At 42.8% G+C, this 13,449-nt stretch overlaps 1 protein-coding gene across 2 annotated transcripts in view; it reads right to left on the bottom strand.

Annotated features, from left to right (window-relative positions):
* Positions 1–13,449, bottom strand: part of frmd5a (FERM domain containing 5a) — a 49,978-nt gene that overhangs the window by 15,611 nt on the left and 20,918 nt on the right. For both annotated transcript variants that reach the window (XM_086109674.1, XM_086109675.1), the window contains exons 2-4: positions 3,105–3,209; positions 917–959; positions 384–462 (exon numbers count right to left, since the gene is read on the bottom strand). In XM_086109674.1, the coding sequence (XP_085965800.1) occupies positions 384–462; positions 917–959; positions 3,105–3,209 (227 nt within the window). The remainder of the gene's footprint in view (positions 1–383; positions 463–916; positions 960–3,104; positions 3,210–13,449) is intronic.

The following is a 13,449-nucleotide window of genomic DNA, read 5'->3' as shown; positions in this document are numbered from 1 at the left end:
GACGATCTACCATCCGTGCTCACAATCACACCTAGGGTCAATTTTGAATTTTCAATCAGCCTGCCAGGCATGTTTTTGGAATTTTGCCAGGAAACCGGAGTACCCGGACAAAACCCACGCAGGCACGGGAAGAACATTCAAACTCCACAGAATCCTCCAGAATCGAACCCTGCACCTCTGCATTGTGCGGCGGACGTGCTAAGAAGTCGACCACTGTACCCTCAATCGTAGATCATTTAATTGAACAATCCAAATTGTTTCAAACATTAAAATAAGATTTGGAATTCTGAAAACTTTTCTCCAATGTTCTTCCAACTTAAGATCATTAATATTTAGCGTATATTCTTGGGTCAAGTAGGAGCGGTGAAAAAAGGAGGTTTTACCGAGTGATTTCCTCCTTTAGAGCAGCTGGATCAGGAGGGTAGAACTTGACACGCAGACACATGGTGAATGGAGGCTGAGCTAGAAGAAACACGACAAAGTACAGTAGGACTAAAAATTGAAATCAAGAGAAATTGACCCACATCAAACAATCAGCAATATTCAAATAAATCAACATCACATCTAAAACACGTCACTTCCAAACAAAACTGTGAATTTACTGTTTAGTATTTGAAAAGGTCAAATTTGATTCAATTTTTCCCCCCCTTACGTATGCAAGTCAAGAGGTACTTTTGGGCCAGTTGCCAAGCAACCGCCCCAGCGAATTGATTGTGTCGATACAAAATTTAACGTTAAATCATCAGCCCATTCACCAGCGTGTTGAACTTTTCCTCTGAGAGTGACTAATCGCTTTTAAATTTTCTGTTGGCAAATCAGCTCGCCACTTTGTCATGGGAGCGTAAACACGCCGTACTTTCATTCCGATGTTGGTTGTCACAGTTTTCATGGATGACAAAAAATGAGCTGTACTTACATTTCATTTGCTTCGCAATCGGCCTTGTTAACTCCAACCAGTGCTGCGTTGGAAGCAGAGCAGATTTGGTGGGTTGGTGACAAAATTCAAAGCACATTTGCATGCAGGCATTTTAGGGGTCATTGTGAAATTTCAACGAAAAGCATTTTCCTTTTTTTTTTTTAGGCCAGTGCCGATTCCAATATTTGGCAGCGTAAAATCACAGTAACGAATCATTTAGTATTTGTTAACCTGCAAAATTAGTCAGATTTTATTTTTGAGATTGGAGGAATGTTTGAATGTCAAAATCTTTGTCTTGAATTGGAATATGTTAATGTGTAATTCGACAACAACGACAAAAATCGTCAAAGATGTCATCCGATTTTAAAAGAGCGATATCGGCTGATGATACGGGCTGACTGGATAATCCGTCCTGGCCCGAGTCATTTGAGTCGATACCAGTTCTTCATCGTCCATCAGTGCTAACAGCGACAAAAACAACATTCGTGTTGACTGCCAGCATGCATGTGAATACTTCATGAATGGAGAGTTGCCGCCAAGCCGCACTAAACGTGTCCTGGAACATCCCATCGTAATTAAAGCAAACAATGACACGAGTCCTCGCTCTGATGTTCTTTGACTACATCTCATCCAATGTATATTTAAATTAAAGTCAAGCATGTGATTTGCATATGGGTACAGAGCAACAATACCGCGGTCTTCCTATTGAGTGCACATCCATCCATCCATTTTCTGATTCGCTTTATCCTCAGAAGGGTCACGGGGCGGACATCTGCTTCAGAAATATTTACCGACACACTGCAGAGTACTTTTGGCTTGCTACCACATTTCAAAAACAAGCATGTGTGGTTTATTGAGACTCGTCCAAAGTTCTGGATGTGCATCGGGACATTTACTTGTTGACATGTGCCTTGTGATTGCCCGCAAACCAATTCAAGTTGTATGAACCCCCCCCCCCCCCCCCTCACAGTTCTGAGGCTCAAGTTTCGGATCTCAGCTCTGGGCCTTTGTCTATTATGTGCCCTGTGATTGGCTGGTAAACAGCATTAGGATCCAGCCCGTAACCCCACCACTATGGAGGATAGATTGCTCTTTCGTCACACTAAATGTTGGAACAAACGAGCAAGACGTCATTATACCACACAAGCTTTCATTTCACCGTGCCTCAAACGGATTAACTCTGCATGCGTTTTGCTTTGTCTTTGGCTTTCTACAACACTTTATCGAAAGGAAGAAGCAACCTGAATAATAGGTGTTTAGACAACTAGAACATGGACTGATTTTGTTTCAATTATGTGGTTATATAATTATAATATTTTATGTGTTTGTTTTTTTGTGAATCAAGCAAATTGTAGGTTGACAGCAGGCTGGAACAAATCGCGCTTGACCTTGGAGGTTCCACTGCAAAAATCACCATTTTATCCCAGGAAAAATGTGGTTGAGAGATATTATTGTGAGGAAAAGACTTAAAGGTTGTGTGAAATCAAATTGTAAAAGCATCTGCGGTACAACAGTAGACTTCAGAAAAAACACATACCAGTGCGGCTAATGGAGGGCGAAAGGATTTCATTTTCGGGGGAGCATGAAGATTGAATCTGCGAGGGCTGCATTACGATTTTGTTGTATGACTTTATCTGGTCAGGTTGAGGGTCATTAAGCAGGATCTACCAGCAGTGGAACTTTTTATTCCCTGATGGCCCAGGTGTAACCCAAGATGACTGCGCCAGGTTTCAGCCATCCATTTTCTACAGGGCTTGAATTCATTAAGGTCGCGGATGAGCTGTATTCGATCCCAGCTGACTTTGGCCGAGAGGTGGGGTACATTGGGGACCGGTTGGTAGCCAATCACAGACAAACAGTTCAATTAACGTGAGCAACAAAGACATTCTAAGTAATTATTTGTTAGTGGGCTGGATGAAGAAAAGCTGACGGGTCATTGCTGACTTCATGAAGGGGTCACACTTCTTCACCGAAATAAAACATCAAGGTTTTCCAAGCCATGTTTTTGTTGTTGTTGATATTATAAGCAAGAGTTGATTTCTGCAATTGAATCAAGTCTGCCGCTATCCTGACTTAGTGACATGGCCCACCGGGCAGCCATGTGCTCAATGCTCAATTGTAGCATTTGTACTCTGCTACGCACCGTTAGCTCACAAGGGAATTTACAAGTGACGCTTCAGCTGCTTACCCGCTGCTTGTCGGGGTCCACATATCGGATGCCGAAATAATCTTTCTCCAGCAAGTTGAGGTGGTGGCAGATGAGGTCAAACAGATACTGGCCTTTTGCATCTCGCTGTGGAAAAGATGGAAAAAGTTCAATGGCAAACAAAGCCATGAAAAGAAGAACGAGGAGCGTTTACATGTGATTCCTGATGGATCTGATCTGTACTAACATCTGAACCGATGAATCGGCCAGCTGATTTAATCAGTCGATATTAGAGTACCGTATTTTCCACAGTATAAGGCGCTTCGGAGTGTAAGGCGTACCTTTAATGAATGACCTATTTTAAAAGTGTTTCCAAATATAGGGTGCACCGCATTATAAGGTTGTGCTAAAGGGAATACAATACAAGGAACATATTGATCCATATAGAAGACGCATCGGATTATAAGCAGCACCGTCGGCTTTTGAGAAAATGGAATGTTTTTAGATGCGCCTTATAGTGCAGAAAATACGGTATATATGCGTATATACAGTACATGTTAGCCAATCCCACCCACATAGTACACTCTTCTTCTCAGGTGCAGTTACCACATATTTATCGCCGCTGACTATTAGTGCTGCTCCTCTAATTCACTTGTGCCTACCAGCGTGACTGCAGTGCACAAAAGCAAGACACACAAATGCAATATTGAGATTTAGTCGAAAATGACACAAGCGGTAGAAATTGTCGCGAGGTCGTTCAGTTTAGCTTTAGGAAATGGAGTCCAGTAATCCCAGATGTCTTTATATTGAAATGTGAAACTAAGCCATGCCAGAGAGTGACTGACTTCATGCAGTATTAGAACCATCGGAGGTGTCTCTGGTGCTGGAAGCTCAAAGAGTTGATGCATTAACTATGCAGAGATTCTGCTGTGGGATTCGCTAATCCTCATAGAAATGTATAGCGCACCCTGTATAGCACTTTGCAAAACAAATCTCATCCTCGTGCGAAACACTGTAGTTCACTTAGCTCACCCTAGAGCTCTTGGAATCAGACCGGAACTCATTTTGCTGAGACAGAAACGATACTATTGAAAGTGGCCCGTGACACACTTAGCGTTAACCTTCACAAAGAGAAGCGGTAATTCGTCACTTTTAATCGTGTACAGCCAGGAGGGCTGTAAAGATGATTTACATAAGACCATTAAGAAGGGCGATTACAAGCAGGCGCATCACTCCTAGCAACATTTCCTCAAACTATTTTGCGACAAAAAGCTTTGAAACGCAGTCCAGGAATGTATTGTAACATAAATGGGGATACAGTACAAAATACCTTGAATGACATATTACAGAAATAGAGTCACATGTGTTATGAGACACTGCTGAGATCAACTAAAGGCGACCACCGGTGTTTTATTAGCCTTTTACAGAAAGAACAAGAAGCCTGTGCACATTTTGGTCAGTTAAGGCTGCAACGGTTGTGTCAAACTTGGAAAACATTACCAATAAATATACCGTAAATATTTCCTTCGGCATTTCTTCATTGCTACATAGTATCTACTGTATTTATTGATGTCTCTTTGGAAAGAAGATTGCGTTGGCAGCAGGTCATAGTACGTCAGTTTAAGTCAGGCTGAGGTCAAGTTTGGACAGGAAACTCATTCCCGTCACTCTCCTCCTGCCGGCCCAATGGCCCTGCGAATGCAGTCCAGGTGTCACTCACAAGCGCACTCCTCACTGGTAGTAGATAACAAGAACTGTGTCAAAATACAAGAGGAGTTTTGCAGCTGCAAAAAAATGACTCATTGGCTTCCTTCGGGAAAAGCAACCAAAAAAGAAAAAAAGACCCGCCACTTCCAAAGACGACGCAAAAAATAAAAAAAAATAAAAATTACAGTGCAAATTAAACCAACGTATTTGATTTTTTTTTTTCATTTTCAGAGTCACTATGGAGTGATTGGGAAACAGCCTTCCTATAATTCAAATTGTACTTTGGTAATGTTTCTTTCACTGGGAAGCAACTAAGCATCAAACACACCAGCTACATGTACATGTGTACCCAATGACTTAGGCTCAAAAGTGTAGTAAAAACCTCTGGCTCAATAATTCACCAGACCTGTATGTATGACACTTTTAAAAATTGTTTCTCTATTCTTATACAATTCCAGTACTTGCTCAAGTAGAGGCTTCTGATCAAATAGATGGCACACTTCAATTCATGTCCAAACATCTCACCTCAAATAAACGCCTCATGATATAACAAAACCATCAAACCCTTATTCCCTAATCAAACACAAAGATGGTGTGATGATCCAGTTTTACGCTCAATGGGATAGTTTTATTTTTATTCGTATTGTGAGGCAGGTGAGTAGATTAATATCGAGCCAATATCGAGAGAGATACGAGATATATGAAAGCTAAAGTCTGTCTCTGAAGTAAAATATTAGCCCAGTGTTTTCCAGTTTAATCGCAAAATGACACCAGCAACATGAATTGAGGAACGGTTCTTCAGGTCACGCGCCATAAAACGGACTCTGACATGTCTGAATTGTCCTATTTAGTGTTGTCACCCTGACAGCTTTTTCGGCTAATACCAAATTAGTTCTGCGTCCTTCACTCTGCTATCGGTGCATGTTATAACCACTAAGGAGATTTTAGACCCCAAGAGAATACCAATAAGCCCAACGATGGCATTTGTCCTCTGCATATGAGCTTCTCACTCTCTGTGCTCATTAAATACGACGGCCAGAAAATAAACATAATATTAGGGGTTCTTTTATGATCTATTATTGTCTGTTTTTCCCTCTCATTGTGATAGAGATCAGGCGAGAACGCCTTCAACAATTAAGAAGCAGTTCAGAATGGAAAGGACATCTGGCCTTTTGTTCAAGACGTTTGTTAGTATTCAACACCGTTCACTCCAGAACCCCCGACCCACCTCCCCGTTGCTCCCCGGTGCACTGCCCCCCCCCCCCCCCCGCCCCACCCGACTCAGCCTCTGCCCCATGCCAAGGACAGCTGCCTTTAGTCCTCCACCAGCCCGTTAGAAAGCAAGGTCACAAAGAAAGAAAATGTTTTTGCAAGCGCGAGCAGGTGTATCAAATCAACTGGCCTTTGAGTTAGGAGGAGGCAAAAATAGTCACACTCTGAACTTAAGTATAAGAAGCTACATTAGTCAACTCTGAAATGTATCCGAGTACAAAAGTAAAAAGTCCAAAAGAGTTTTTATTGTCAGTTATACGCTAAAATAGCCCTGAAGAGTAATAATGGGGGACAGGTGAAGTGAGGCTACATTCAAATCATGCTAACAGGTGTAACACTTGGAATAAAGTCAGGAATGGGTCATAAATATCTTCCTTCTCGAAACTGTTGTGCCATCACCGTTAATGCTCCCTATTTCACGTTCCTCAATGGCACTGCTGGCGAAACGCTCTTTCAAGCTACGTACAAACATATTGGTGAATGACAAATTTGTGCGTACACACTGTAAGTGATTGAGTCCCAGTGTCCTTGGTAAGCGAATGCAACCATAAGGCTTAACTTGTCTAAAATAAGCACAAAAGGAATGGAAACATATTTCCTAATGTACCTGAAGAGTGAACAGTGGCTCTTTTCCATCCAAGACAGCACCACATGTCAAATGGGCACTTTCCTTTCGGATTAATCAGTAAAATGGTCTCCATGTCCGCACAAGAGCCAAGGCTATTAATAAAAGATAGTCTCACACGCAGGAGTGGAAACCATCAATGCCATTAACTATGTGTGAGTGTGTGTGTGCGTGTGCGTCTTCAACCTGTAGGCATGTGGTGATTTCTTTGGTTTCATAAGCAAAGGACTTTCTTATGTCCCCAGAAGAGAGCACTTAATGCATTCGAGCCACTGAGTCATCGAGTGACATAGCTCCATGGAGTTCATGTTGCGACCCTGCTGCCTGTGCCGGACAGGACGACCTGCCATTTCACACACCGGAATATAACATTACCTTCGTAAGTGACGATAATGTCGTTCAACAAATATGAATAAAATTCATTTATGGATAGGTCTTGTCATTTATGAAGCAAAATCAGCCGCCCAGCCCCAAATCAACAACATTTTAGCATACTTCAGTCGCTGTTGTGATTTTCAGATTTTAGCATCTTCAAAATGAGTCATTTGCATGATTTGTTCAGAATATTCTGATGTCCATTCCTGATGGCATTTTTATCTGGGCTTGGCAGCAGCCATGAATCAAACCCGCAACGTCTGCATAAAACCAGCTCACCACCAGTGATGCATTTGAGGACAGTATTACTGCTAAACAGCCACAAATTGAACAGCGAGTGTGCAAATCTCCTTGAGTAAGATCATGTTTGACACTATGTAGAAATGTATGACACTTGTCTCCATATATAATTCTAAATCATGTCCTCTCTCATTGAGCCAGTCCGCAATTATCAAAGCCATTAGCGGAGGATGATAGGTGGAGGGGTAAACACCTCTCAGGAATCTGCGCGTCAGTGTGGGCGTACGAATACGCAATTCTCATCAGAGATACAGCTTCTGATTTTCCGCGACCACAGAAACATCAACAGCGAGAGCAAAAATGATACGTAAAATTACACCCCTGGAAAAAAACCGTCTCAAAGCTCCCCGAGTTGCAGAACGGATGGATTAGCATATGGTGTGACATTCGCCGTCATTGTAGCGGCTCGTTGGCAGCTGTTGATTGGGGTTATTAACGTAAACGCGGCACCGAGCAGAAAGGAGGAGATATGGTCCATGAAATGTGTCACTCAGACGATATCAAATCATCAAAACCAGGATGCTTGAGGGGAAATGAACAAAGATGTCATCAGCCTTTTACAAATTATATTTCCGACTGAAGTGGGATAACCTTTCTGCGTCATCGCAAAAGCACAGTGTCGAGCGGTTCGAATGAGAGATGGAGCACGCTGTGAACTGGAAGAGCAGTTCGGAGCAATCTGCAGCAATAAAAAAAGTGGGCCATCAAAGCATGATGGGAATGGGCAAGGATTTGGCCCCAGAAGCGTGAGGAATCAAGAGAACTGCAAAAGGGGGTCTGGGGACGCATATGAATAGTCATTGCACCTAAAGCCTCTGAATGTAAGACAGGTTTTAATACTGGCATCTGACATTTATTATCGGAAGGATTCAAGTGAAGCGAAAGCCATTTGGATGGGATAATCATAAGGAGAATAGCAGCTCTGGCATTGCCATGGCGACCTCACTTTAGTGGGCTTCTGGACCAGTAATTCCCTCCCAGTATGTTGTGAGAGTTCATCTGGTGTATCGTGGGAAATTATCCAATTTCTATTCATGAGTCCAACAGTGACTTATATTCACAACAAATAATGTGTCTTTGTTTACTTTCCATGCGGGCGACTTTTAGTGACATTCAGAACAAAGAAAAAAATGATCTTCCGCCATATTAAGAAACCCACTTTTTGTTACATTCTTGTATGATGGTATGCCGTGAGATTAATTTTCAAATGTAAAATAGGTGCCACGGCGCAATAAACGTTGGGAATCACAGTCTGGAATATTTGTGCATCCGGCAGGTTATTGCAGTGCTTGCTACGCACTACATTATCACGTTGATTTGAAAACATGTTGCTAATATAGAGAAGGCCTGTAAGTATTCACAGGCGATATCTTTGTAGACCAAAGTCAGCTGTCGTTGACGGGAAATGCCGAGCGCAGGCAAAATGGAGCGGGCGGTGGTTCATTTGCATATGCTGACCATATTGCAAGGATGCAATAGTTGGATTAATGCTGAGATGAGAAATGGCAGTACTAGAAATAGTACTTGAGCCTGCATCCGAAGCTTTGGGCAGGCTTGACAAAAATCCCAAATCCCAGTGAAGTCATTAATTCTCCGCCCACCAGCGATGGATGTTTCTGCCCGGCTCAAACAAGTCATTTATCAGAGCGACATATTGCGGGGAAGTTTGTGTACAAACTTTTCAGACTTGTATTTCAAGTAATGAAAGCCAAGACAACAGCATCGGTGTTCCAACATCTGTTTCTTCACATCTTTGGATAAGCGTCGCCAGAATTGTTGCCTCCCGTTCGCACCAGTTAAGCTTTCTTGCTAAAAAGTGTGACAAATAACCCCCAAAACAAATGAGCCGAACAATCGGGTGTCAAGCTTTGGATTAGCATATAAACAATGCTTCATTTGTATTTATTTATTTGCTATTTGCACAAATAACAGCTGTGATGCGCTACTTCTGTCTATCCCAGTTGAAAAAAAAAACATCGGCGGGTGGGCGATGACAACCCGGTGTCACTCAGTCTCACTGACTCAGACTTTCGGAACCGACACAATCGGAGGTTCTGCAGTTGGACAAAAATGGCGTGCAGTCGTATCATAACGGTTTGGTCGCGCCAACGGGCATGACGCATCGCATCGGGCATACTGCCAAAGACTCATTGACTCATATCTGGGCTTTATCTGTTATTTAGCCACGAGCAGTGTACAATTGGATTTCATGGCAGGTGTTTGTGGCTGAAAGCCCCTTACACAAGCCCAGCACGCGTTTAACTCATTCACTCCCAAAGACGTTTTTAAACGTCTTTTCAGACTTGGTCTAGAATTGGCTGGTACTGAATGAGCTAAGATCATTACATACACTTAATGGGAACGACAAGGAGACGCTGTCATTTTGAGCAGTTACAGTACAATACAATATCTTCCGAATGATGACCTACTTTGTATCATTGCTTCTTTTAACCTTTGCAACAACAAACCATCTGACTAATTGTTGAAAAGAATAACTAACCAAACAACTACCAATCTGGCAAACCAAATAACTGACTAGATGACTAATGGACCCGCTAACCAACCAAGTGTCTGACGAACCGGCTCACCTTTTGTTCAACAACCAGCTGAAGTAACAAATCAACGACTGGAAGTATCTGACAAACTCAATGACTGACTGATCAACCAAATGAGTGATAGACAAACAAACTTATCAACCAACCAACCAACTCACGAAGTAACAAACCAACAAGGAAACCGACTAAGTAACCAGGTCATTTGTTTGCAACACACTGGATGCCCTTCCTGACACAACCCACTCTTTTTTTTTTTTTTTACTCCATCAACATGAACCGACTCTCCTCCCAACTAACTGTCCTATTCCCCCCCCCCAAAATTTTTACTAAACTAGAGCAGTGGTTCTTAACCTTGTTAGAGGTTCCGAACCCAACAGGTTCGTATGCACATTCACCGAACCCTTCATTAGTGGAAAAATAAAAATATGATTTTTTTTTTACATATTCAAGACATAAGAAAACACATTTATGAAAACCAGAAAAAAACAAATAAAATTTCAAGTATACTTTTTTTTTTTTTTTAACTGCACAAAACGAACCAGCCAGTGATGGCCAAGCGGGCGTGTCATAACTAATTGACATGTTGAGTCGGGTGTGTCTTAACCTCCATGGCAGAGGCTCCATCGAACCCCTAAGTCCGATTCACCGAACCCCTAGGGTTCGATCGAACACAGGTTAAGAACCACTGAACTAGAGCTTGCTGGCAAAAACTACCAATCCATGTCATCTGAGCACTTCACCTTGTCTGAGATGGATAAGATGTACTTCCTTTGCCGCAGACAAGAGGAAAGGAGATCAGGATGAACGGATCCCAAGTCATGACGTGTATTTTTGCCTAGAAAAGAACCCTACTAGCTCAGCCTTCGAAAGATTGAACTGCAGTCAAAGGCGCCTCCTCTATTTGCATAATTAAGCGCTTCAGAACGCTATTGATTTAACAACTCAGCAAAGGCTACGCATCCTCAGAGTGTGATACACAAGCTCAAAATGCATTAGCAGCACACGGGAAGCGGTGCAGCAGATTGACGGATGGATTTAGAGACGTTAAACCTCCTATTGTGAGGGAATGCCGCTGAAGAAGCAATGTAAGGAAATTGCAAATATTTGCCAGCAGGACACGCGAGATAAGAGCGCTCCCGAAAAGTCGAGGCAACCAAGTGAGGAGACGGAGTCGAGATCTTTTCGGCTTTGTTGAAGCTTTTCTGCAGTCGGTGGCTGCGGTTTAATCCACCCCGCTGATGAAGTCGCTTCCAGATGGAAGACTGTTTACTTGACAGACACACTTTTGTTTTCGTGCGACTCCGCCATGTGGAACCACCCTGGCTGTCCTTCATTTTGTTTTTTTTCTCATGTAGAAATAGGATGTCATGTCCTTGAATTTTTAACTTTAAATTTTTAACAGTGTAGAGGAATTACACTTAAGCAACGCTACTGTTGCGCGCTTCCTTGGTTTTGTGTTGTGGTCTGACAATATAATATCACTCGTCGTCGTGGTAATGCTGGGACTGCTTCTCTGCGGGCTCCTTCTCATTTTCTCGCTCGTCTTTTTTCAGTGGTACAGTGCACTAAAGGGTACGACTAGAATGTTAAGCCCCGCACTTTAGTTCCACCTTTGGCGTCGGCGATTCGGCGCTACTGCGTAATCTACGTTCGGCTGGGGGGGGGCGGGCATTTGTACAGGAAAGTGATCCCTCGCTATTTTGTGGTTCGATTATCGCGGCTTCAGTGCATCGTGGATTTTTTCTAACATATTCATTAAAAAAATTAATAATATATATTTATATATATATACTGTATATTTTTTTTCCCATATACATGAAGTACAGTACTGTATATGTTGCTCTATGTGACTCGTTGTTTTTCAGCTTCTCGCGGACTGTTTGCGGACTTAATTTTTTAATTTTTTTTCCTGTATATGTTTATTGGTCGCTACTTCGCGAATTTTCGTTTATCGCGGGTGGTTTTGGTCCCCATTAACCGCGATAAACGAGGAATTATTTTATATGGGTGACGTTAACCACTCATTGGTGGAGCAGATTCATCATCGCTACACCATTGAACTATTTAAGATACACAGTTAGAAATTGTAAAAAAAATAAACACACATTCTCATGTTAGCATTCAACCTTCCTCTGCCACAGCTTTGGATCTTGCGCAATTGAACCCCACGGTGTCTACTTTAAAAGCAGCAAGGAAACGGACCCCTGCAGTAATCTCCTCTTGATTTTAATTTTATTTTGGTGTTTGGAACCAAGTGCGGCAACTGAGTAGAACCAAGTAAAGCAGAGCAGAGAAAATTGAAAGGCGACATCACTTTGGGTACAACTCTGTAATTTTGTACATGTCATCTAATGGCCGATTGTTCCATTACTTGTATACAAATGATGACAGACAGATGATGACAGCTCATCAGGTGTGCCACATTGGTCCAAAATGGATTTATTTACAATATATAATCATTATATATATGTATAAATATGACAGGGAGAGCAATTAAATGCTCTTCCACAAAATGGCCGCAGGCACAGAATGTCATGGCTTCCTGCGAGTATTTTAGCTTTGCGTTCAATTCAACAGGGCCACATATCATATTGAGTAGCTACATTTGTGAGGAGATGGAGGCAAGATCATCATTAGATTGAAGTAAAACGTGTCTTGGTCCAATAAAGGTTGAGAAATGCTGACCTAAATGACAATTCCGTTTACACACCTTATGTAGAGAGAGGCACCCCCAATGGTATCAATTCACACTTTCTACTGTCACAGGAAGGATGACTTTCCCAATGGTGTAACCAAGCATGAAAATGCAGCAAACGGTTTAGCCCCAGAGGCTGGATGCTGTGCACATGGACAAGGAAAGGCCCACCACTGCTGCAGCGTGTCGAGGCTTCAATGGAGGCCCAAGAGAGACGTAATCACCTCAGCGAATGCAAAAGAAAATAAAAGTTTTCACAGAATGCGAGGAGGACATGGTAGGATGGGGGGATGAGGGGGGAGGGGCGTTTCAATCAACAAACCTCCAGCTGAGGCTTTGAGTTGGTAAACAGAAGCTTTTATGTTCTGGCCAGCTTTGAAGTGTGCACATTTAGACCTGTGAGGTCTGCGTCGTGGGTAACGTGCGCTTCTATACGCACTCCAAGAAGTCATTGGTCGCCAGGTCTTAACAAAGGTGAAATTACCTTCGAAACTAAAGCAAGACACCAATTAACGCCAAGTGGCGGCACCAGAATGAGCAAATGATCTTATTGGTCACACACTCGAGTCACCCGCTGGGGAACGCCGCGGAGCTCTTCAGCATCCCACAAAGCCGAGCTAGCCTCTGCGCGGCGGCGGCCGACTGTCATGTTTCGGCACACGTGCGGGCGTCCGCTGACTGTGCTGCATTTGGCCACCGAAACGGTGAGGCGGGAAGGAGTGATGAGAACTGTTGAGTTGTCGGCTGCGGATTTGGCGCGACAGCTTATTTGAGAGATTTACTGCGGCGTCACTTACGGAGTACCAAGGAACAAGACCCTTACCGGCTAATCCTTTGACACTGTTCACATGACTTGAA

This window comes from Hippocampus guttulatus, chromosome 4 (genome assembly GCF_054856545.1).
Source record: "Hippocampus guttulatus isolate MCC_2025c chromosome 4, RoL_Hgut_1.0, whole genome shotgun sequence".
Classification (NCBI taxonomy): Eukaryota; Metazoa; Chordata; class Actinopteri; order Syngnathiformes; family Syngnathidae; genus Hippocampus; species Hippocampus guttulatus.
The sequence above is the reverse complement of the archived record's forward strand: the minus strand, read 5'-3'. Positions and strand labels throughout refer to the sequence as shown.